This window comes from Rhinolophus ferrumequinum, chromosome 14 (assembly GCF_004115265.2).
Source record: "Rhinolophus ferrumequinum isolate MPI-CBG mRhiFer1 chromosome 14, mRhiFer1_v1.p, whole genome shotgun sequence".
Classification (NCBI taxonomy): Eukaryota; Metazoa; Chordata; class Mammalia; order Chiroptera; family Rhinolophidae; genus Rhinolophus; species Rhinolophus ferrumequinum.
Genome location: NC_046297.1, coordinates 21,778,933 through 21,803,215, shown reverse-complemented (window position 1 = coordinate 21,803,215; position 24,283 = coordinate 21,778,933). Strand labels below are relative to the sequence as shown.

Below are 24,283 nucleotides of genomic sequence, written 5' to 3'. Positions count from 1 at the left end.
TAAAGTCCTGTTCCCCTTCCCCAATAAAATCTTTAAAAAAAAAAATTTATCAGCCTAAAACACCGATTTAGAGGGTAGTTATTTATACTCTTATTTATTCCTTTTCTAAAAGTGTCATATATTGTCTTTAAAAATTAGGGTCATTTTGCATTAATATGTTTTTATAAATATATTCATTGGAATGGCTATGATGTCCTTATTTACCAAACTAGAAAATGATAGGAAAAACTATACATAATTTGAACAGATGGAAAAATTATCAGTGTGTAAACCATGTCCTGGCCATAAGATTGGCACTTTTGAATGCCTTAATAATCCTTGGTACATTGGAATGATTTAAGCACTAGGAGTTCCAAATAGTGTATCCTTACAACACTTTATTTTATTAATATATTTGAGGCTTCAGCTTTTGTATTCCTCCTTAGTTTCAGTCTCAATTTCATTTGCTTTCTGTCTTCCTCTGAAAGAAGCCATGCAAGTATCCACTCCAAGGTACTCAGCAAGGGCAATTATCATGTTTGGAGATAACATTCTAGAGAAAAGCAGAGAAAAAAAATAATACTTTAAGAGGAGTCAAAGAGACTTCTTTGCAAAGATTACTTTCCAAGTACAAAAAGTGTGATGCCCTGATTCATGCCATGTACATGTCACTAAATAAGAAGGATGAACAAAGAAATGCTTTGTCACCTACACTGTGTGCCATCGGACATCCAGGGAGCTTGGAAAAATTCCAACGCTCGGGCCACAACTTATCCATATATTATACACACTGAATTCTGTGGAAAGACTATGTACATCCTTATTTACTAGACTAACAAATGGTAGCAAAAACGAGACAGAAAACCAGACCGATTAAAGCAGAATGTCTCAGGAGCGAGCCCAGGCATCAGTGTTAAATGTTTCCCAGGTGACTCCAGTGTATACCTGAGGTTGAGAACCATTGTTCTAGTTCCGTGAAGATGGAGGAACTGTACCTTTAGCTTAGTCCTGCTTAGATCAGCTCAGTTCTGCTCAACCTAACTTAGCCAATATTTATTGCGTGCATATTCTGTGTTAGGTACTGTACTAAGTCTGGAGCATATAGCCAGCAACAGTGCAGAAAGTGTGCCCTGTCCTGGAGCATGCAATCTAGCAAGGAAGACAGATGTTATACAAACATTCATAGGTGTAATGAGTACTACAAAAGGCAGGGACAGGTGTGATGGGATGGGACATCAAGGACTTTGATGTAGGTGCTTAGGGCAGCTCTTAAGCCAGGATGAATAGAAAGTGCCATCTTAGAACTTCCTGTGTGCATACATGTCCAGTGAATGCATGAATAAACCCAACAGGGCAGAAAAGTTTGTTGAATAAGGTATAGATAGTAAAGAAAGTGCTAGATTTATTAATAACATAATTTTATAATAGTGAATCACTGGTTGTGTTTTTGACTTGGCAAGTAACTTTTTAATTTTTCTGGCGACACACTCAGTTTTTTTCCCCTCTATTTTTCAAAATAGAATTTTAGATTAGTCAAACTAAAAGAGTTCACGAATAATAATAATAACAACAACAGTAACTATTTCTCTTGAAGTAAATAATTTGTGCTCTGTGAGGCCTAATTTTCCTAGTGTCTGGAAAACCAAGACACAGCTAGCTGTAGTCTAGTATATTGTCCTGGTGCTATTGGAGTTCTTCCTTTTACCATTTTTAAAAAAAATATGGTTACTTTCTGGCAAAAGAGGTAACAGTGATGGGACAATCTGTTCACAATTAACCAAAATGATAGAGAGGTCATTATTAACTTACTGTTTAAGGAGCAATGCAAAATACATAAATTTGGGCATTACTAAGTAAAGTTGTTCCTCTAAAATAGCATTTAAAATTTTCTGGGCTACATACTCCTGCTCCAGTATAGGCAATAGAAATGGATACCTGGAATAAAAAGAAAGAGTTACCTTGTCAGAGTGGTACTTTTTTTTTTTCCCAGACTGGTATTTTTTGTTGTCATCATGAGCACTAATCATTAACTTTCAGATGTGGAGTTAATTGTTATAATCCAAACAAAATGTAAATATTAAGAACTGTCTTGTATTTTCTCTTATGACCGATATTGGGACAGTGCTAAAAAATTTTCTTTCCTAGAGTGAACTCCCTGCCTTTACTGATTTTCTGCTATGGTCTGGACATATGGAAGGAACTGCTTTTAGATTTTTTTTTTTCCTTCCCTCCACTTCAATCATCAAGTAAGTGTATACTATTAAAAATCAAACTTGCAAAAAATAATATTTTACCACAATAATATCTTGAGCATGTATAATATGTCTTTATTTTAGTCAGACCATTGTTAAATAGTAAGCAGAATTAGATGTTTGGGGGCTGGCCCGGTGACTCAGGCGGTTGGCGCACCATGCTCCTAACTCCGAAGTCTGCCAGTTCGACTCCTGCAAGGAGACTCTCAATTCTATTCCATTCATCTATATATCCTTAGCCCAGTATCACACTGTATTGATTAGTGTAGCTTTGTGGTAAGTTTAGATATTGGGAAGTCTGATTCACTCCAACTTTCTTCTTCTTTATCAAGATGGTTTTAGCTTTTTTGGGTCCCTTACATTTACAAATAAGTTTGAGAATCAGCTCATCCATTCCTGCAAAAAAGGCAGCTGGGATTCTGATAGTAATTCCATTGTATTTGTAGATTAATTTGGAGAGTATTGGCATCTTAATGACAGTAAGTCTTCCAATCTATGAACGTGAGATATATTTCCATTTATTTAAGTCTTCTTTAATATCTTTCAAAGATGTTTTGTAACTCTCAGAGTATGTTTTGTACCTTTCTTGTTAAATTTATTACTAAATATCTTATTATTTTTGATGCTATTGTGGATGGAATTATTTTGTTAATTTCATTTTTTAGATTGTTTGTTGCAAGTATACAGAAAGAAAATTATTCTTTTGGATATTGATCTTGTATATTTCTTGCAACCTTGTGTAATTTATTTCTTTGATCTAATAATTTCCCTGTACATGTATGTATTCCTTAGGATATTCTATAAATGCAAGATCATGTCATTGGAGAATAAAGGTAGTTTTACTTCTTCCTTTCTAATCTGGATACTAATTTTTTTCACATTCTTGCCCAATTGTCCTATTAAACAGGAATTGAATCAGAGTGTTGAAAACAGACATCCTTACCTTGTTCTTGATCTTAGGGTAAAAACATTCAGTCTTTCATTACTAAGCATGATGTTAGCTGTAGGGTTTTTTTTTTTGGATGCTGCTTGTCAGGTTGCAGAAGTTCCCTCTATTCCTACTTTTTTGGGGTGTTTTTGTCATGAAAGTGTTAGATTGTCATATGCCTTTTCTGTGTCTATTGAGGTGATCATGTAGCATTTATCCTTTATTCTATTGATGTGATGTGTTACATTAAATTATTTTCATCTTAACCCAACCTTGCATTCTCAGGATAAATTCCACTTGGTTATGGTGTACTATCATTATTATATGTTACTGGATTCAGTTTCTAGTATTTTGTTGAGGATATTTGTATTTATATTCATAAGGGGCATTGATCTTTAGTTTTATTTTCATGTGATATCTGTTTGATTTTTAGTATCAAGGTGATACTAGCATCATAGAGTGAATTGGGAAGTGAATTGGGAAGTGTTAAGTCCTTTTTTTATTTTTGGAAGAGTTTTTGAAATTTTGGTATTAATTTTTATTTAAATGTTTGATAGAATTCACTAGTGAAGCCATCTTGACCTAGGATTTTCCCTGTGGAAAGTTTTTTAGATTACTAATTCAATCTCTTATTTAACTCAATTTGGTATTTTTTATTTCCTCTTGAGTCAGGTTTGTTAGTTTGTGTCTCTTTAGGAATTGGTCTATTTCATCTGAGTTACCTAATTTGTTTTCATGTGGTTGTACTTAGTATTTTCTTATGTTTTTTTTTTTCTTTCTGTCAGAAGTGATGACCCTTCTTTTATTCCTGATTTTAGTGCTTTGAATCTTCTCTCTTTTCTCTTTCTTTGGTCAGTCAATCTAAAATTTCATTAATTTTGTTGATCTTTACAAAGAATGAACTTTTGGTTTCATTGACTTTCTCTAGTTTCTTATTCTCTACTTCATTTATTTCTGCTACAAATTTTTTTATTTCTGCTTACTTTGGATTTAATGTGGTTTTATATTTTATAGTTTATTAAGGTGGAATATTAGTTACTCATTCAAGGTTTTCCTTCCTTTTTTAATGTAGTCATTTACGGCTATCAATTTCCTTCTAAGCACTGCTTTAGCTGCATCCCATAAGTTTTGCTATCTTGTATTTCCACATATTTATAAATCTCAAAATTTCTTCTGGTGTTGATTTCCAATTTCATCACATTTTGGTCAGAGAACATGCTTTGTACGATTTCATTCCTTTCAAGTTTATTGATGGTTGTTTTATGTCCTGGCATATAGTCTGTCCTGGAGAATATTGTATGTGTATATGGGAAGAAGGTGAGTTCTACTGTTGTTAGGTGGAATGTTCTGTAGGTGTCTATTTTGTCTACTTAGTTCATAGTGTTCTAGTTTTCTATGCCCTCTTGATCATAGGACATCCTTTAATGATTTTTGAAATATACTTTTTTGAGTTATTTTCTTAGAGGTTTTTCTAGAGCATAAATAACCTATCAGAATCTGCTTCAGATTTATACTACTTAAATATCAGTGAGATACAAAAATCTTTACTGTATTTACTTTACTTCTTTGCTACTAGCTATATTATCTCTCCGACTTTTGTGTTACTCTTATGCATATTATGTATATATGTTATAAACCCAACAATACATTGTTGTAATTATTACTTTATAAATTTTATGTTTTAAAGAAGCTGAGAGAAGAAAGGAGAAAAAGTATATACCGGGGTGTCAAGAAAATGTATACAAGTGGACACGTTGGTCAATGTTGCAGAAGCAGTAGTTTGCTATAATCGGAGGTGCCTGGACACTGATGGTAACCATTTGAGCACCCCTTGTAGCAGACGTCAAATGTGATTTGTATTCATCTTTTGTTATTAGTATATATTGAGTATTACAATTTTAATAGTTTTTTTTTTTCCTTTCTTAAAATGTGTATACATTTTTTCGGCACCCTTTACATTTATAGGCTTTGTTATATCAATCTCCATTTTTGATTCTCTTTATTTCTTCCTATGGATTTCAGTTACCATCTGGTGTCATTTCCTTACTCCATTACAGTTTTGTCCCCACCTTCTCCTTTGTGATCTTATTGTTAAAAAGATTACATTTTGATACGATATAGGCCTAATAATACTATTATGTCCATATTGTTTATATATTCGATTTTAAAATCAGTTAAAAAAGGGAAGAAATATGCATTTATGCTATCTTTTTAAAATTACCTACTTTATTACCTTTACTGGCACTCTGTTTTTCTTCATGTGGATTCAAATTATTCTCTGGTGTCACTTACTTTCAGCCTGAAGAATTTCTTGTAGTATTTCTTTTCTTTTCTTTTCTTTTTAAAGATTTTATTGGGTAGAGGAAACAGGACTTTATTGGGGAACAGTATGTTCCAGGACTTTTTTCCAAGTCAAGTTGTCCCTTCAGTCTTAGTTGTGGAGGGTGCCATTCAGCTTCAAGTTGTTGTCCTTTCAGTCTTAGTTGTGGAGGGCACAGCTCAGCTCCAGGTCCAGTTGCTGTTGCTAGTTGCAGGGGACGCAGCCCACCATCCCTTGTGGGACTGAGGAGTTGAACCGGCAACTGAACTGGCAACCTTATGGTTGAGAGCCTACTGGCCCATGTGGGAATCGAACCGGCAGCCTTCAGAGTTAGGAGCCTTCAGAGTTAGGAGCATGGAGCTCCAACTGCCTAAGCCACCGGGCCGGCCCTTGTAGTATTTCTTGTAAGGTGAAATGCTAGCAGCAAATTCTTTCAGTTTTTGTTTTCACTTAATTTTTGACTTCATTTTTTACTTGTTTTGCCTTAATTTTTTGAAACACAGTTTTGCTGCATATAAGATTCTCGTTGACAATTTTTTTCTTTCAGCACTTAGAATATATTAGAATATATCATTTTTTGGCTTTTATTGCTTCTGTTGAGAAATCAGCTATTAATTGTATTTGGACTCCCTGTACATAATGAGTCATTTTTTCCTCTTCAAGATTTTCTTTTTGTTTTCATTTTTTAACATTTTGAATATACATTGTGTCTGAGTATTTACCCCTTATGTTTATCCTAGTTGGAGTAAAGTTAGCTTCCTGAACATATAAACTAATTTTTTTTCCATTAAATTTGGGAAGTTTTCAGCCATTATTTCTTTGAATATATATTTTTTGATCTTTCTCTCATTTCTTTCTGTTACTCTCCTGTTCATGTGATAGGAATAATGGTGTCCCAAATTTCTTTTAGTCTCCGTTCACTTTTCAGTTACTTTTCTTTTCCTGTCCCAAATTTATATTGTTTCTTTTCCACTGTCAAATTGACATTGGGTTCTTTTTTATTCCAAAAATAATTTCTATCTATCTATTGATAGTTGATGAAACATTGTCATACGATTTTTGCCATTTTAAAAATATGGATTCTTTTAGATCTTTCAATGTACTGATGATAGCTGCTTTGAAGTTTCTCTGCTAACTCTAAAGTGTGGGTCCCCTTCAAAGTAATTTCCATTGCTACATTTTTTCCTATGTATGGTACACTTCCCTGTGTCTTTGCATATCTTATACTTTTTTATTTTTGTTAAATAGTAGACATTTTAGATAATACTGTAGCAACTCTGAATAATGGTCTTCCATAGGGCTTGTTGTTAGAGTTGTTTGCTTGTTTATTTATTTAGTGATGTGACTGGACTAGTTCAATGAAGTCTATCTCTCCTGCAATGTGTAGCTTTGGGTGTCATTCCTTGGAAGATGCCATCTTGGGCATAAATACAATTCTTCCTGACTGTTAGGTATAACTGTGATTTTAGCCAGGCAATTTTTGACTGTTTCTTTTTCTTAAGTTTCTAGCTTGTCTGCTTCTATTTGTATCACACCCAGCTCTTAACCTCTACAATTTGCTAGCTGGTTGCACTATTTTCTTGATAATGCTTTGACTTTTGGTCTTATGCACTTGAAGTTAGGTCCCATAGCAGAGACAGAGAGATCCCAATCTGTGAGGCTGACTTTGACCCTTGCCTGGCAGAACCTTTGTGTTATGAAACAGGAGTTGGGTATGATGAGAAACTCACTCTTCACTGAATTATCCCTATTGAGCAGGATCTGAGGGTTGGCAGGAAGTAGTGTCACCACCCGGCTGCTGTGTGGATTTTTCACAATGCAGAGCATTGAAGGTTGGGATCTGCCAAAATTTACTGTCTGGTGAATCTACCTAAATTAAGTCTTCTACCTTAAAAAGATAGGAGAGTTGGGACCTGCCATTTGACTACTGAAATTACTCCTGTGGCTCTCCAACAATAAAGAGCTGTTCTGCAAAGAGAAATTGCTCTCTTCACCAACAGCCTCTCCCCAGATCTTTCCTACCTAGTGGGAATTGGGGGTGGAGGAACAAATATTGTCTGGCTGAGTCTATCCACTCAATATCGGCCTTCCACAGAAAATGGGATCTTCAGATGTTCACTTGCTGTCAAACTAACCAGAATAGCTCTTTTACCCCAGGGAGCTGGGGAAGATGGATACTGCTACTTGGTTGCCAAGCCCACTGAAACAGTTATTCTACAAGGCAGAACTATGGGTGGATAGGTGCAGTCCCTAGCCCCAGTGCCATTGCCTCCCAGTGTTCTTACTAAATTTCCATAGATTTTCTTGAATAATACTTCTCAATCTGTTGCATGCCTTTGATCAGTCTTCAAAGATTTTGAATGATTGTCTTTGCTAATTTTGACCAGCTAAATAGATGTCTCTTTGTAAGAGATATTCCCCCTCTATATTCTGTCAACTCTTCACCTCCTGTTTTAGCACTTTCTATTTAATTTGTAGTTTCACTAGACTCTAAATAGCCTTATTGCTTTCTAGTCATCCTTTTTGTTGGCTACCTCTTTCCTACAAATATTGCTGATTCATGTCATTTGTATCATATCCATCCCCTTTTTAGCAATTGTAATGGCTAAATCATATTTATACTTTTCAATATAGTCTACTGATTGATTCCTTTGTGTAAAAGCCCCCATACTTCATTTGCATCCTCGTTTGGACTGTTCTGCCAAATGTAACTTTATATCAAAATACCTCCCCCAATACTTCTCCACATATATAAATCAATCTTACAAAATATTTTATCTTTTGGATTATTTTTACTTCAGTATACTTGTTAGGAAAGAAATAATCTTTTCAATACTACAATGCTAAATATTTTAATAACTTCTCACTGCATGTTTCTGTTATATTGTAATATTCTGATTAGCAATTTAGGTTTAAGTTTTCACCATACCATAAACTGTATAACCATATTATTATCCATAATTGAATAAATTAATTAACTAAATACATGTTGAATATTTTTCTTTTACTAAATTAGGCATTCAAATTATTTCTTTTGTTTTACTGTCCATATTTCAAAACTTCAAAACAAAAAGATGACAATTGACATATACTGGAAGATTATTGTAAGAGCAAAGATTACTATAAGAATAATTCACTTACTTGGTTGTAGCACCATCAAACATCCCAGTTTTGATGAAATATGGACAAACAATGGTGGTTTTAATTTTACTTTTCTGTACCAGTTTTAATTCAAGGAAGAGAGACTCAGCAAAGCCAAAAGCTGCAAATTTGCTTGAACAATAATCTGAAACAAAGTGAAGAACTGTTAGTAATAGAATTTGACAAGTTAATTTTTGGAATTATTTTGAATATTGAAATTCCCTTTTCTCTGATCTATCTTTGAGCATAAGGCATCACCATTAAAGTCATTTTTGTGGCCACTCTACTCCTATATCTCCACATTATATACTCAATAACAAGATGGAAATTATTTCAGTTTCTCTTAACCCAAGGAGACTAATGAACCAAGAGGTACATTCTTCTCTTTGTTTTTTAAAAAGAGAATATCTCCTCTTACCACTACCATTTTAAATAAGGAAATGGACAGAAATGCTGGTGTTAAAAATCCGGAGCCAGATATACCAGAGATTTCCCCTTGTTGCAGGAAATGTTTCTATACCTTGGAAGAGTCCTAATTTCTGGGTATCATGGATTGACAATATAAAGGCACATGGCAGTGAAGTACTCACCTGTTAGTCCATTAATACCAATTTGTCCTGCTACACTTGAAATACAGACCAAGTGACCATGGTTAGCTTTCATCATGGCAGGAAGGAAGGCCTTACAAGTCTGGGAGGTATAAATACACTGTGTCAATATATCATTCATTTGTTATTTTATTTGCTCAGTAAGTATTTGATGAATTTTAGTTTCATTTAATAAACAGTTATTTAACACTTATGATGTGTTAAAATCTGTGGCAGTACAAAATAGTCACTGGTACCATGTAGTTACTATTCTCAAGGATCTTAAAATTTATTATATATTAATCTATAAGAAATACTATTTGACTTGTTTTTCCTTTTAAATTAACTGTACCAATTGAATTAAATCAACATTTATAACTTGCTAAAAAAATATTTAAAATTTAGTTTTTCTAGTATGCTGAGTTCTTCCTTGTAGTTTTCCGCAATTTGTATTAAAATTTAATTACGTTCACCTTCCTGGCTTTACCAAAAACAAAGTTCCTCCTCATACCAATGGGTTGGCAGAGTAGGAAAAACTGATCAAGGAAAGGTGAATTTTAACACAAGGAAAACACACTCTGAGAAATAAAGTGTTTTGGAATTGTCTACCATGACTTAGATATATTTTTAACTATTTTGATAAAATTCACTTATTCATCCTCAAGTAAGATATTAATTCAGTGTTCTAAGTTCCCATGCCTTGAAAAAGTCCCGATTCTCTTACCGCTGTGCTGCTTAGGTTCTCTCAGGGAACTTTTCCATTCTCTTTTCTCCTGATAGTGGGCTCTTTTATCTCACCTCTACTCAGAAATAATAATCCAAAACTTGGAAATAAGACAAAGAGATGATTGTGTGACTTTCAAGTACTAGAGGATTTTTAAATAATTTTGCCTGAGGTGTTTCTAACTATCTTGGCAATGCAACTGTGTTTCACTAATTATTAGGACCCAGATATTTCCCAATCCTGTTAAATTAGAGGTTAACATGTAGAAAACTAATGGGTGTAATATTTTTTGTTGTATAATAGAAAAAATAATATCAGAGGTAAGAATTTAGTGATCTTATTTCAGCATTCTCTTTCATTGACTATACAAATTCAAATCCCTCATATCATCAATTTATCAGCTGTGTTATTTGGCTGGTTCTCCCAAAAATGAGTTAAATGAAACCTTGGCAGACAATGCTAACCATCTATTTCTATGAGATTTACGATTTTAACAAAGTCAGAATTTTGTGTTAAGCGTTTTGGAGAGTCTGCTGAGATGTGCTTACCTAAAAGGACCAGTAGATCAGAGAGAAGCTACTGGATCAAAGAATGTCATCGTTACTTTCGAGATCTTTTTGGTGTCACTAACCTTGTTCCTGAACTACTGAATGGATCGATGAGTTTCTGCTTAGATATGGACAATGGGTCTCTTCTGACATTTCATGTTCAAGTGGAGTAGCATTTTATATGTCTGTCTCTTGTGGTGATGACATCTTTGTTTTTCAAAAATTAAAAAATATTGTTACATGAGTCATTTCTAACTGCAGGCTAGTTAGAAATGGCAAGAGCTGGTTATTGTCTTTCAGAACAACTGTGTGAAAAATTCAGCCTGGGCCCCAGGGGCATCCTCAGGGCAATCATCTGGTAGACCTGATGAGATTTTTCTTTCTTTTTTTTTTTTTTTTTTTAGGGACTGGAAGCCTGTCTATGGAGATCTAGAAGTTTGTCAACTTTCAAGAAGGTGAAGCTGAGTAATGGACTTGAAGGTATGTGTCAGTGTTACTTTTGATAAGGAATTTTGTGGGTTGAGGTAATGAAACTCCCTAGATGAAAGGGAGAGAAAGTAGTGGCCTATAGCAGTCTGTCATATTGTTGAACACTGGTGAACTTTAAAATGATCAGGGTAAGCAGTTATCTGCTCACAGGGATCTAATCACTTGCAAGAGTTCAGTTTTGTTTGTTTTTCTCCTCCAGGGTTGGTTTTTAAATTTTTCTCCAAATGTATCTATATTTGTATTTGCTTTTGAACGAAGGCTAAAGTTGCTACCAGTTTTCTGTGTTCAACTGAGAAAATTTTCCTTCCCAGAGAAAAAGTGACTAGGTATTCCAAGGGTCTGTCTGTGTTTATAGCTCTATGTATGGAGGTATTTTAAGGACACTCTATAAGATGAATTTATCATAGAAACCCATCATTTGTTCTTACTACGTAGATATCCACCATTAAAGGGAAGAAAAAGGAATGCAAATAAGTGTTCGGTGAGCAAGTAGTCATCAAAAATGTATTAATGAAGCTTTTAAAACTCATTTTTAACCAGGGAACTTAATAGAGAATTATATATCAATTCAGGTTTACATATTACTCATAATCAAGGTAAATCTGTGAATTAATGAGACTTGTTTGATAAACAGCTATTTTCTCTGATTCTATCACCTGTGAGATATAATACAAAAAAAAGCATCATATTTGCTTGATTTTATTTTATTGAATTTGATGCAAGACTTGGTTTTTCTCAAGAAAAGTCTAATTAATTAACTTCCTAAATTTTTTCACACTGGTCGTGGGTCAAATAAGTTATCATTTTTTCCACAAAATATTTCAGGTTATGAAGATTGCAATATGTGTTTAGTTAAATTGAATTACAACAAATGATGAATTTATTGTTAAAAAAAGTATTGACATTTTTGAACTTCAGACAATTCTGCCAATTGTTTGCACTTAGTTACTCCACTTGCACTCTTTTACAATTATTTGATGTCATCTTTTTGAGAACCTTTTAATATCTTCAGTGATTGTGCTACTCTGAGTGTCCACGTAAATGACTTGAAGACTTTAGGATAATATCAAGTTGGGTAAATTTATGAGAAATCTTTCGTTATCCATAAAGTTTTTTAAAAAATTAAAGATCGGGGCCGGCCTGGTAGCTCAGGCGGTTAGAGCTCCATGCTCCTAACTCTGAAGGCTACCGGTTCGATTCCCACATGGGCCAGTGGGCTCTCAACCACAAGAATGCCAGTTCGATTCCTCGACTCCCACAAGGGATGGTGGGCTGTGCCCCCTGCAACTAGTAAACGGCAAATGGACCTGGAGCTGAGCTTTGCCCTCCACAACTAAGAATGAAAGGACAACAACTTGAAGCTGAACAGCACCCTCCACAACTAAGATTGAAAGGACAACAACTTGACTTGGAAAAAAGACCTGGAAGTACACACTGTTCCCCCCAACCCCACCTCGCCAGAAAAAAAAAAAAGAAAAAAAAAATTAGAGGTCATAGTGCGAAGGTATGGAGTCAACACAGTTTTGACATGTTTTTGTAAAACTTGAATTGAGAAGTTCAATGTGGCATATACTATACCTTGTAATATGATGACAAAGTTAATTATATTTTAACATTATAGTTGAAAGCTAAACATTATATTATTATATAGCTATATGTATATTTTTATGTTTCAGATCATATGTATATTAATGCATATTAAAATTAATAAGCAAAATAAATGTATATATGATAAAGATTAGGGACTTGGGAGCTTAAAATTAGCTTTGGGATATTCAGTCTGGCTTAAACAATTGGTATTAAAAGGCTATTCTTTACTTTTGTATAATCTGCTCAGAAAGTGGAGATTCTTGTCAGAATCTTCTGAACCCTTAAGCTATTTTTTGTCATGCTATTGAATTGTTAAAACAAAGGACAAAGATTTGTCCCATCTTAAAGCTCTTAGGTCTCTTATTAACTATACTGTTAACTTCTGTTTATTTAAAAATGAAACCACCTGTATTGTCACTCTAGCTATTAAGTTATCCCATACAATCATTCAGCTATGTTTTTGTTCGGAAAATAAAACTGTGGAGGTTATCATTGCATTCAAAGTCATCTTTGGCACTTTTTAGGTGACCAAAGTACCCAAGGCCTGTTCCCTTGGCTGAAATCATGACATGGCAATCAGAGCAACAGAGATGTTAGGAACAATGAGGTATATTTGCTATGTACCACATTTCTTCATTAGCTGAGCCTTGTTTTAGGAACTGCCCTGAGGAAATGTGGGGAAAGTTGTCAGGTAAAAAGAGAAAGTCAACCTTCCCAAGTAAATTTACTAACACAAATATGTTCCATCAGAAATTGTACACTTGCTAGGGTGGAGAGAAGGGCTTTGGGGATTTGTCAGAGCTCTCATTGTAATGATTAACAAGATCTGTTTGAAATAGTTATGTATTATACCTCTATCAGAGGGTTCTACTTTCACCAATTGATATTTCTAGTTACTGAAATAAATTAATCTAATCCATTCAGATATGTCCTCACCAGGAAGTTTATGGGCTCCCCTCATCATGTCTGAAGGATCTGGTGCGACACCAGAAACTGTGTCTGTGGAAGACAGAGCACCAACAGGACACTCTAAAAGTTACACTGGAAAGGACGGTGCCAGGCAGTCAGCTCGTTGGTGCAAGCCTCCCCGTGTGAGCGGACAGCGCCACTGTGAGAGGATCCTCCATAGGCCCCACCAGGGCCTCTTTAGACCAGAAGCAGTTGACAGTGTGAAGCAGACTCTGACCAGGATCCAGCAGAGCAGGAATAATTATACAGGGCTGGACTATGGAATCAATGAGGGAAATTTAAATGTGCTCAGTGTTCTATTTTCTTATGGGCATACGAAGAAGGCTTTTTCCTTTGTTATCTATTTCTAGTCTTCAATTAGGGAAGCTATACTTATGCAAGCTGCAATGAAACACTCTGAAAGGTACCTCATTCCAACCATTACTTTCAAAATTCTAGAAAAGTATCTTATGGGGAATCCTAGTGTAGATTATAAACTAACTAATCCTCAGGGAATGTGAGGATGGTGGTGATTCTTGTTCTGAACTTGGATTTCAGATGAGTATCTTCATAATGGGTTAAGCTTAGACAAATATATGGAAAGACATTGACTTATCCTAACAGCCATAAATCCATAAATAATCAAGCCATTTTTATAGATAACATGAAAAATATTAATTTTCCTGTCCACAATCTACTTAGGGCAATAAGCAGATTCTATTACAATGACTTACTGAGATCCTTCCTCTTTCATGGCCATGTATTCGTTTTTATAGGTTCAATAAGAATCAGGCCTTATTCTTACCAGGATATAATTAAAGAGATTGTTAGTGCAACCAGAGCACAGTGTGTCATATATAAGAATATGTTTCATTTAATCATATATGACAAGACCACATTTTAGGGATGTAGTGGTTAGAGTTCATATGTGGAACAAATGCCTGCTAAGCTGCCTTTACAGGAAGCTGGGCTGATAACTGTTCTGTGGCTTACAGGGTCCCTCCCAGTTTTACAGGTGTTAAGGAAGGTCATTTCCTGGCAGGCCAGAAACCTTGGCAGGATTGAGGTACCTCAAGAAAAAGGAAATCTGTCATAATTAGAAATACTACTGGCAAAACTTGGTGGAGACGTTTTTTGGTTTTGGTTCTGTAGCCTTGGAACACATGTGCTAATAAGAGCATTAAAAAAATTAAAAATAAAGTCTTTGGGAGGCGAATGAAGATTCCTTCTACAATTTTCAGATGGAAGGTTATTCTCTGGTTTTAGTGGTTGCTCAGCATCATCTCTCAAGATTTGTTGACATTCAACAAGAAGGCTATGTGTGTTTATTAATACCTTTTACTGCAACTATGTAAATGAATCAAGCCAAACAGATTAGAACACACAATATCAAGGTAGAAGTTAAGAGACTTCATGAGGCCTGAAGGATGAGAAGGAACCACCACATAAGAGGCAGGGGAAAGAATATTCTTGTCAGAAAGAATAGCTTGTGTAAAGACCCTCATATCAGAAAGAGCTTTATAGTCCATGGGGTCTTCTCAGAATCCTTGGAGTATAGAAAGTGAGCAGAAAGTAGAGAAAGTGAGAGTTGGTCAACAGATGAAGGAGGTTATTGCCACATCATGCAAGGGCTTACAGGCCTTGATAGGTAACTGTGTGTTATTCCAAGTGCATTTGGAATGCTCTGAACATTTTTGAGCATGAAGTGAGATGATTTGGTTAACAATCACCTTGTTCCTGTCTGAAAACAGGTGAGAAGACACCAGCATTGAGGATGGAAGGCCATGTTGCACTGCTGACAAGAGGTAACAATGTCTTGGACCAGGGCTAGCAGCAAAGGAGAGAAACGAGTGCGCTTGAGCATGTTTTGTAGGGAGAGCCAAGGAGGTTGGCATTAGGGCAATGGAAGAATCAAGGATGGTTTCTAGATGTGTGGTGTGATTAGATATGGGTGCCCCTAGCTGTATTTGCCAAGGTAGTATTTTCCCTTCCCCAAAGAAGTTTTGAGGTGAGGTGAGAGAGGGAAAGAAATCAGTGATTTTCGCAAATATTTGTGGAACACCAATTGTGTGTCAAGCACTGTGGTATTTAGGTGTTCACTAAATATTGGTTGAAAAAGATTTGTTCGTCTCCCGTAGGGCTTTCCAGTGACCAGGAAAGAAGATCAAGGAAATAGTTCTGAGGACTTCAGAAAGTAGGTATAAAAACATTGAGTGGAAAGAAGAAGGAGCTTGGGAAACCTAAAGCAAACCATTCTAAGGGCCTATCCTTGGAGCCACAGAGGACTGAAGCCCTGCCTCTCTCTCCCTTCCCCATGGCTCCTAAAGTCCATTCCCAGCCACCTGTGCTTCCTGCATGCCCTGCCCCCGCTGGTACCTGTTCATTTTTATCATAGTGTCAAGTAGAAGCCCTCTTGGTGGAAACTCCCTTGGTAACACAAGTCTCCTTCAGCCTCCTAGTATTCATCTTCCAGAATTGCCTTGTTGTAGATGATAGCTTCTAGACATATATGGCTATTTAAATATGCATTTAAATGAATTACATTACATAAAATCAAAAATTTAGTTCCTCAGTCCCACTAACCATATTTCAAGTGTTCAATGGTCATGGGTGACTAGTGGCTACCATATTGGGAAGCACAGAAAAAGAACATTTTTATCACAATTGTACACAACAGTGCTGGCCTAGACACTATAGGCCTAAAGGAAGGCACCCCTGAGCTATAAATTTACTAATTCTCCTTCTTATGTAAAGAGTCCTTCCCTTCTCTCTTGCTTCTCCTTTCTGTAGGCTTGGGCTATCACTTAGCAGTTGCAGGACCATGGTAAGTCATTTAAACCTTTTGAGCCTCAGTTTCCTTATGTGCAAAATGATAATGAAATGTACCATGGCTGCCATGTGGAGGAAAAGAACTTAGAGCAGTGCCTAGCTACAGTTATAGCTTATTTCCTTTGCTATGATGCCCAGTCATGCATGGACATAATAAACCACCATTCTAAAAATAGCCACTTTCTTTCTGCACAAGCTCCTCTTTCACTCATGAACAAATTAAATTTCTTTTGTTTATACAAAAAGAAATGGCTGTCACAATCTGTTTGTATTTTGGTAGGAAGATTTCTGAATAGCTTAGCATGTCTTGGGACCAAACTAAAGAGGGTGGAGGGAAGGGCCCTACCCTGAGAGTTTGGAAGAGGGCAAGAACTAGCCTGAGCACGTGGCAGGGTGAAACCTGGACAAGGTGAGAGGTCATTAACCTATCAATGGGAAACTCACAAAGGATATATTTACAGATAAATGGCTGAACAGTTGTTTACAGAAATACATGGAGTTTTCATTCTCATCAAGAAAAGAAAATGAAAAAGAATGAAGATTTACCCAGAAATGAGACAAGGCATTTATAAGAAATGATCTTTCCACCATGTCATCTGGAGTGTTGAGAAACAGCTTTCCCGTCACAATTCCAGCATTGTTAATGAGGAGGGTCACGTCACCGACTTCTTTTTTAACCTGGACAGAAATGAGGCAAACATTAATTCATTTGGGGGTGGTACACTTTAATATTTACTTTTCCAGGTCATCATTTTTTCCCTCATTTTATTCAGGGAGTTTCTTTAAAACTAGATATTTGTTTGCTCTTGCACATAGAAAACCAACAATTTTAAAATAACTTTATGATCTAATTATATTAAAAAACACTATGATTTACCAGTTTTGCTTAAAGAATTGTGTGTGTGTGAGTGTGTGTGTGTAGAGATGACCTAATATTGCAACATTTTTTCGCTCCTCCTATTTCTGTTATGCTACTAAGCCTTTTCTGCCTGTTCCTAATGCCAGGGGTGTTGTATGTGTGGTGTCTCCCTGTATGCCTCCAGATGTCTTCCTTCAGATGACAGTTAGGTCTTCCCTTAGCCTGGTGAGGCTTGCACTTCTGTTAGTGCCTTCTTCCTGACTCTTCTGTGAATCGGGTAGCAGGAGCACATCCTATCCGCCTGGAGCCTGGCCAGTGCTTGGCACGAAGACATCCCAAACACAGATGTGTTTGGCCCACTGCCCAGAGACCTCTGTGAGCTTGTGCACTTCTGTCCAAAAGACCTCCCTAGATCTAATTCCTGTCCGAGGCTGATGTTTCCCTGAGGTCCACAGCTGTGCTACAGCAATTTTCTTCCCCTTTCCCTCTGCATTGCCTACCTTGCCTGCTTGCATAATTCACGATCTACCACCAGCCCTACTCGGAGGAAAGTGTGCTCCAGGAAACACTGTAGGGATTGCTTTCCTTTCTTTCACAATTTTATCTCAAATTATGGCTTTGTAGGCAACATCGACAAATTGGACCCAAGCGCAAAGCATGATGCATGCTTAAATAATTTGAATACCTTTGCATGTTTAAATAATTTGAATACCTTTTTTTTTTTTGCCCTGAACTAGATCTTTTGTGCTGATGCAGCCATCTCTTCCTGAACAGGAAGCACTTCCTGCCTTGACTTGATTTTCTAGTTCTGGATTACACACTGCTTTGTGTTGAGCTTTCCAGATAATATGATTGGGACATATTAGGTAAATATTGCTCCTGATGTAGTCAAGTCGAACAAGCTATGACAGAAATGATTAATATTGCTGAGCTGAGTTTGGGCTGAGGGATCAGACTACTTTTGGGAGACGCAAGGCAGAGGAAGATATGCAGGAGAGGCTAACTTTTAAAGAGAGACATCCCATTGGCTTGAGGAGGGAATCAGCGTGTGCAAGTGCTCCATCTTAGACCAATTGTGAGGAAGAAACATGGGCCTGAGAAAGAGTTGGAATCTTTGATGTAAGACATTCTTGAATATTTAAGAAAAACCTAATGGTCGCTGTCATCCTGTCCAAGACCTAGAGAGGACAGGTAACTGCAATGGAGTATTACTTGGCCGTAAAGAAGAATGAAATCTTAACCATTTGCAACAATATGGATGGATCTAGAGACCATTATGCTAAGTGAAATAAGTCAGACAGAAAAAGACAAATACCATATGTTATCACTTATATGTGGAATCTAAAGAGTAGAATACATGAACAAACTAATCAGAAACAGTCTCAGATAACAGAGGAAAAACAGGGTTACTAGATGGGAGGGGGGTGGGGATGAGGAAGAAGGTGAGGGGATTAAAAAACACAAATTGGTAACCACACGATTGACATGGGGATACGAAAGACAGTTTGGGGAATATAATCAATAATGTTGTATGGAGTTTGTAGCGTGTCAGATGGGCACTTGTCTTATTAGGGAGACCACTTCATAGAAGGTGTAGATGCCTGATCACTGCAATGTACACGTGAAGCTGAAGCTGAATAATACTGAATGTCAACCATAATTTGATATATATATATAGTCACAGGATGTGGAGTACAACATAAGGAATAGAGACAATGGAATTATAACAGCTATATACGATGTCAGAGGGGTAGGAGATTGGGGGAGGGAGGTTATCACTTTGTGAGGGGTGTAAATGTCTAACTATTACATTGTTTTGTACACCTGAAGCTAATAAATAAATAAATAAATAAATAAAAATTGCACATCTAATAAGCAATAGAGCCAGGACTAGTCCTCGTTTCTGCTGAATCCTGATGGCAAATGAGTCTCCAAGAAAAGCAGTTGGACAACAACTCAGAAGCCTTATCAGATTTTCACTTCCACTGTTTTATTCTATGCCCCTATGTGGAGGCTACAAAGTCAGATATCTGACATGCAGAATCAAGCAAGAGACATACAGAGATCTTGGGGGAAGTCTATGACAACCTTTTCTCCTCCTCTCTTTGTAAAAGCTCATGCTAGATGCAATATTTTTCTTGGGCATAGAAGCTAAGATGGACACCAATCAACTTACCTGATCAGCAACTCTGTAGACCTCTTGCCTGTTGCTACAGTCACATTTATAGGCAAATACTTTCACACCACCCTTTTCTTTGGCCAGTCTACACGTTTCCATATTGCTTTCTTCATTTATGTCCCATAGAACTAAAACAGCTCCCAGTCTGGCAAATTTGATGGCCATTAGCCTCCCAAGTCCACTTCCAGCTCCTGTTATAAGTACAATCTCTCCAGCAACATCTTTTTTTCTCTTGGGAATTATCTTATAAACTAAAGATTCTAGAAAATAATATAGAAATTTTCCCAAAAATATGGAGGTATCCAAAATCACATCCATGTTGATTCACTGAAGAAAAGATTGTCCTGGTAGGAAAAAAAGGTAACCTCATGATAAATTCATTACATTATCACAATTGCAATACACATGAAGTAGTTAGTACAATGGTATTTACCCTTGAAACATTAATTCTCCAAAATATGTATTTTAGCAACAGCTTCTAAAATTGTTGAATTTTTAAATTATGTAAATAATGACTATGAAAATATTTTATGTTAACAAGAATCTTTCCAATTGAGAGGGCACTTTCTTACCTGTAGGTAGTAATCTGTGGTAGTAATTTGACCTGTAGGTGGTAATCTGTGACCTCACAGATTACTAGGGCAGCTTTATAGTTAAAGACACAGGTCTTTGAGTCTTGACTTACCCAACATTAATGTGACTAGTAAACCAAGACTGGATTCTCAGTCCAGTGATTTTTCTATTATGTAAACTCACTTGATGATCTCATATCTAATAGAAATTTGCTTTTCATTAGGCAGTCGGTCAATAATATAAAATAACATCATAACAATAAAAACCTTTATACATTTTCGCCTGATCCTTACACTATCCCTCTGAGAAAGTAAAGCAGGTATGGTTATTATTTTATAGTGAGGTCCTGAGATAAAAAAGATTGAGTAGCTTTATTCAAGGTCACTAATAAAATAAGCAACATTAAGTTTAAGGACAGAGATTTCCTGCATTGCAGTCCAAGCCTTCACCATTAGAATAGGCTTTTCTTGGAGCTAATGTATATTTTTCCCAGATCCACCATTTGAAAAAAAAAAAATGGAGCATTTTTTATTTCTGGTGACACATCCTTGATTTTTGACAATCATATTCTGTTACACTTGAACATTCTTACACAATCATTTCATATGGAAATTAGAGGGGGATATCTACAAAACCCAGTTTAAAACAGACCACAGCTGCTTGAGGAAATAACCACTAGTACAATAATAATAATAATAATAATAATAATAATAATAATAATAATAATGCATCAATACATATGGAATCTTCCTATAAACCAAGAAGTTCTAAGTGCTCCACATGCATTTAACTCTTGCAAGAGTTGCCCTATTTTGCAGTTAGGAGAACAGAGTTACTAAGAGGTAAAGCAAACTATCCCGTGGTCACACAGTTAATAAAAGTGAAGATGGAATTTGAACCCACATGATGACTTCGCTGTCCAAGCTGTCAAATGCTAAGAAATATAGCAAAAAGAGGGGAATAAAGCTGAATCTGGTAAAAAGAATTATCTTTGTCTTACATCTATTTCATGTTAAGTCAGGAATTAATTTTGAGGTATCCCAAAGTCCCAAGAGAGGACGCTGAGGGATCCAGGCTGCCTTTGTCTTGCTAGCCCTGACCTGCTAGAAATTCCCACTGAAATGATATTAAAAGAGTGTATTGCCAGAACACTATTATAAATATGTGGATTTGGGGAGGGAAGAAAAATCCTGGGAAGCCTGCCTTTAGGACAGAGCAAGGAGTAAGGGCACTACAGATCTCTTCCATTAACTCATTTGGATTTATTAAGAATATTGACCAGATGCCTGAAAGTATTTTAGGGACTTCCACTTATCTTAATGTTCACTATGAATCAATGCACATTTGAAGTTTACAATCAGGAAAGACATCAAGCTAAAGAAAATTCACTTTCTTCTCCAAGCTTATATAAACTTTTCTGGCTTAGGCACAATCCTGGCAATATGTATTGCATTGTGATTATGAAAAGAAATGATATCATCTATTAAAAATAAATGCAAATGTGATGGAGAAAGCATTCTGGGTTGCAGGAGAAGATTGTGACTTTCCTCATGCTTTTTCTGTAGGAGAAAGTTTATTCTCAAAGTAGATGTTTTGTCTTGAAAGAAATTCAAGTAGCTTTCATAAAAATTATTAAATTTCAGCAGCACATTGTTATGCTTTGGGACCATTCTGAGGACAAGAGTTTAGACATGTATCAACCATTCGTTGTTTAAATGTTACTTGAACTGAAAGGCCTCACTCTTAGGCTGCTGAAAGATTCAAGTTTGGAACAGAGGAGAAACGTACATGGAAGCCCTGCATGTAGAAAGCACAGGCCAGAAAAGACTATTACTCCCAGGTGGGTCCTTGGGCAGTCGTGGCAACCAGGCAGTTAGAAAAAAAGTCATTGAGCATTATGACGAGCAAACATTTATCAAGTACTCCACTGTACTCTGCTTTCCATGCTTCATTTTATTTAATCCTCCAAATCACCCTGTGTGTAAGTATGAGACTCAGGTAGATACATAACTCGCCAAGGGGTGCATGGTTCCTGCAATAGAAGTGGGATTTGAGCCAAGACTATGATTCTAGAATGCCTGCTTCTTTGACCATTACACATGTAAGTTCCCTAAATAACTTTCAGTAAACTGGGCTTTGACTCACAGGACCTCCTTTCATTTTTCAGGCACTGCCTGAGTGCTTCAGGCTAAAAGATGGCTGTGAGAATGGAGTAAGTAGTTGTACAAATATCTGACTCTCAGGAATGTTAAAAAAAAAAATCAAACAACAAATATAACAAAGCATTGTGTAGATTGTAAAATGCCATTCAAATATTGATTTCTGTCACTGGCACAAGAGACTCTTTAATAATGACACTGACTTTATAGCCAGTCGTCCATAAAGACAACATCGAGCAGGCAGGCATTGAAGGCTTTTGTCTTACTTTTTAGAGTTTGCCTCAGCTATGAAATTGCTGAGGAGGGCTTGGAAGAGGGGATCGCACAGGAGTTTACCTGAGTCCCATTTTTCTCTTGAGCTGTTGGTAAAAGTAGGAGCCTGTCATGGGATTAAATCCATGCATTCACCTGAGCCCAGCCCAGCCCAGCCCACAAGAAGGTTTCCCTCAGCTCCTTCTTGCCTTTCCCCCTGTCTTTTTACCACCTCTTCCCCTCATGCTGCCAAAAGTCAGCAAAGTGAACAAAAACAATTAGAAAAAAGGAATAGACATTGCAGATGATAATAAAATTCCCTCATGCCCCAATTTTGGAACTGCACTAAATTGTGCCCAGAGAAACTGGCTGTCAGAGTAGGCATCTAATATTTTCTCCTGAGTAGCCAAAGGACCTAAATCTTACCTGCAGAAATGTTGCACTCCAGTGGCATGAGTTCTCACAGGATGAAGCATACACAGCTCATGTCAGCTGCTAGAAGCTATCTCTTAAGTGATTTTGGTTTTACTTGCCCTCCCACGCCTTTTGCTACCTCTGTGGGTGCCAGATGAAGGTGTGTCAACCATGAGAATTTACCTGAGTTTCATCCATGTTTACATAACTGCAACATGTGACGTGTATCCTATACTTTCAACTCCCACAGTGATCTGGGGTAAAGGTGTGACCTGTGAAAGCACATGTTTAAATTAATTTGTAGGCATAAAACTGCCATTTTCGTCGCCCTCCTGAAGCTATACTAAAATGTTTACTTCTGCAACAGGAAAACAGAAATAGCTTTTTTCTTTTCCTTTTTTAAGCTCAGTTAGGAAAATGTGAAACTCAGTTGCTGACTCATCTAAACAACTTGAGGATCAGGATACATTATTTTCCTCAGATTTTTATTATGGAAATTTTCTAACACAATAAAACTTGAAGAAATAGTTCATAAGTGTTCCAAGAACCTATGATTAGACCAAACCTTTGTTAACATTTTACCAATTTGCTTTCTATTGCCCCCTTTCTTTTGGAGAACCATGTAAAAGTAAGTTGCAGATATGACACACAAGTACCCAGCACTCATCTCTGAAGAGGGAAGTTATCATACATAACCGAAATGAAAGTACCATACCTAATAAAAGCAACATTAGTTCTATAATACCATTTAATATTAATCCATATCCAGATTTCGCCATTGGTCCCATAGATCCATTCAAGTTTTATGTATTGCAATTAGCTGCTACGTCTCCCTAATAACTTTCTGCCTAGAAAAGCTCTGTCCATCTCAAAAAAACATTTTTAATATATGTGTCACTGGCCAGGTGTCTTATAGAATGTCCTGTATTCTCTGTCTGACTTTTTTCATGGTGTCATTTATCTGGACTTCATCCCCTGTAACTTCTGCAAACTTCAATTTAGATTTAGAGCCTTGATTATATTCAGATTAAACATTTTTTTGGCAAGAAAATATCATTCATACTGTTGAACACTTCATATTACAGCCTGTCACAATGTCTGGTGTCAGGCTATGCCACTATTAAGATGTTGAATTTATTCCCTACGAGGTGATAGCAACCACAAACTTTCTCCATTGTAAAGGCACATTTTCTGGTTACAGTTTCTAGTAGTTTGTGGGGTGGCACTTGGGCATCATGTGACTATATTGCTTCCCACAATCTTTCAACTAATGATTTAAAAAATATATAGACTTTATTTTTTTAGAGCAAAATGAGTGGAAAGCTCAGCAAATTCCTTCTTCCCCAACTGTGCTCACAGACTCCCCCACTTTCAACATCTGCACCAGATGGTACATTTGTTACAATTGATAAGCCTACACTGACATATTGTAATCACCCCAAGTTCATAGTTTACATTAGGGCTCATTTGTTTTGACAGATGTATAATCTTCACTATTAGAGTATCATACAG

At 36.3% G+C, this 24,283-nt stretch overlaps 1 protein-coding gene and 1 long non-coding RNA gene across 2 annotated transcripts; one reads left to right on the top strand and one right to left on the bottom strand.

Annotated features, from left to right (window-relative positions):
• Window positions 1–357: 357 nt before the first annotated feature.
• Window positions 358–22,919, bottom strand: LOC117033800 (short-chain dehydrogenase/reductase family 16C member 6-like). Its single transcript, XM_033126122.1, has 7 exons — window positions 22,784–22,919; window positions 19,371–19,717; window positions 16,882–17,013; window positions 9,211–9,310; window positions 8,621–8,765; window positions 1,789–1,914; window positions 358–532 (listed from the first exon to the last, which is right to left on the bottom strand). Exons 2-7 carry the CDS (start codon window positions 19,689–19,691, stop codon window positions 403–405), a joined length of 954 nt encoding a protein of 317 aa, XP_032982013.1. The 5' UTR covers window positions 19,692–19,717; window positions 22,784–22,919; the 3' UTR covers window positions 358–402.
• On the top strand, window positions 4,932–16,875 carry LOC117033803 (uncharacterized). The gene is made up of 3 exons (XR_004424951.1): window positions 4,932–4,971; window positions 10,884–10,959; window positions 13,483–16,875. It is a non-coding gene; the product is annotated as an uncharacterized LOC117033803 (long non-coding RNA).
• Window positions 22,920–24,283: the final 1,364 nt, after the last annotated feature.

What these genes read in the sequence shown, in the direction of transcription:
- LOC117033800 (XM_033126122.1), bottom strand. Translation starts at nt 19,691, where the DNA reads ATGGATGTGATTTTGGATACCTCCATATTTTTGGGAAAATTTCTATAT. An exon ending in TTTGATGGTGCTACAACCAA is followed by an intron (nt 1,915 to 8,620) that starts GTAAGTGAATTA and finishes TTTTTATTCCAG; the next exon opens with GTATCCATTTCTATTGCCTA. An exon ending in TTTGCATTGCTCCTTAAACA is followed by an intron (nt 533 to 1,788) that starts GTAAGTTAATAA and finishes GCTTTTCTCTAG; the next exon opens with AATGTTATCTCCAAACATGA.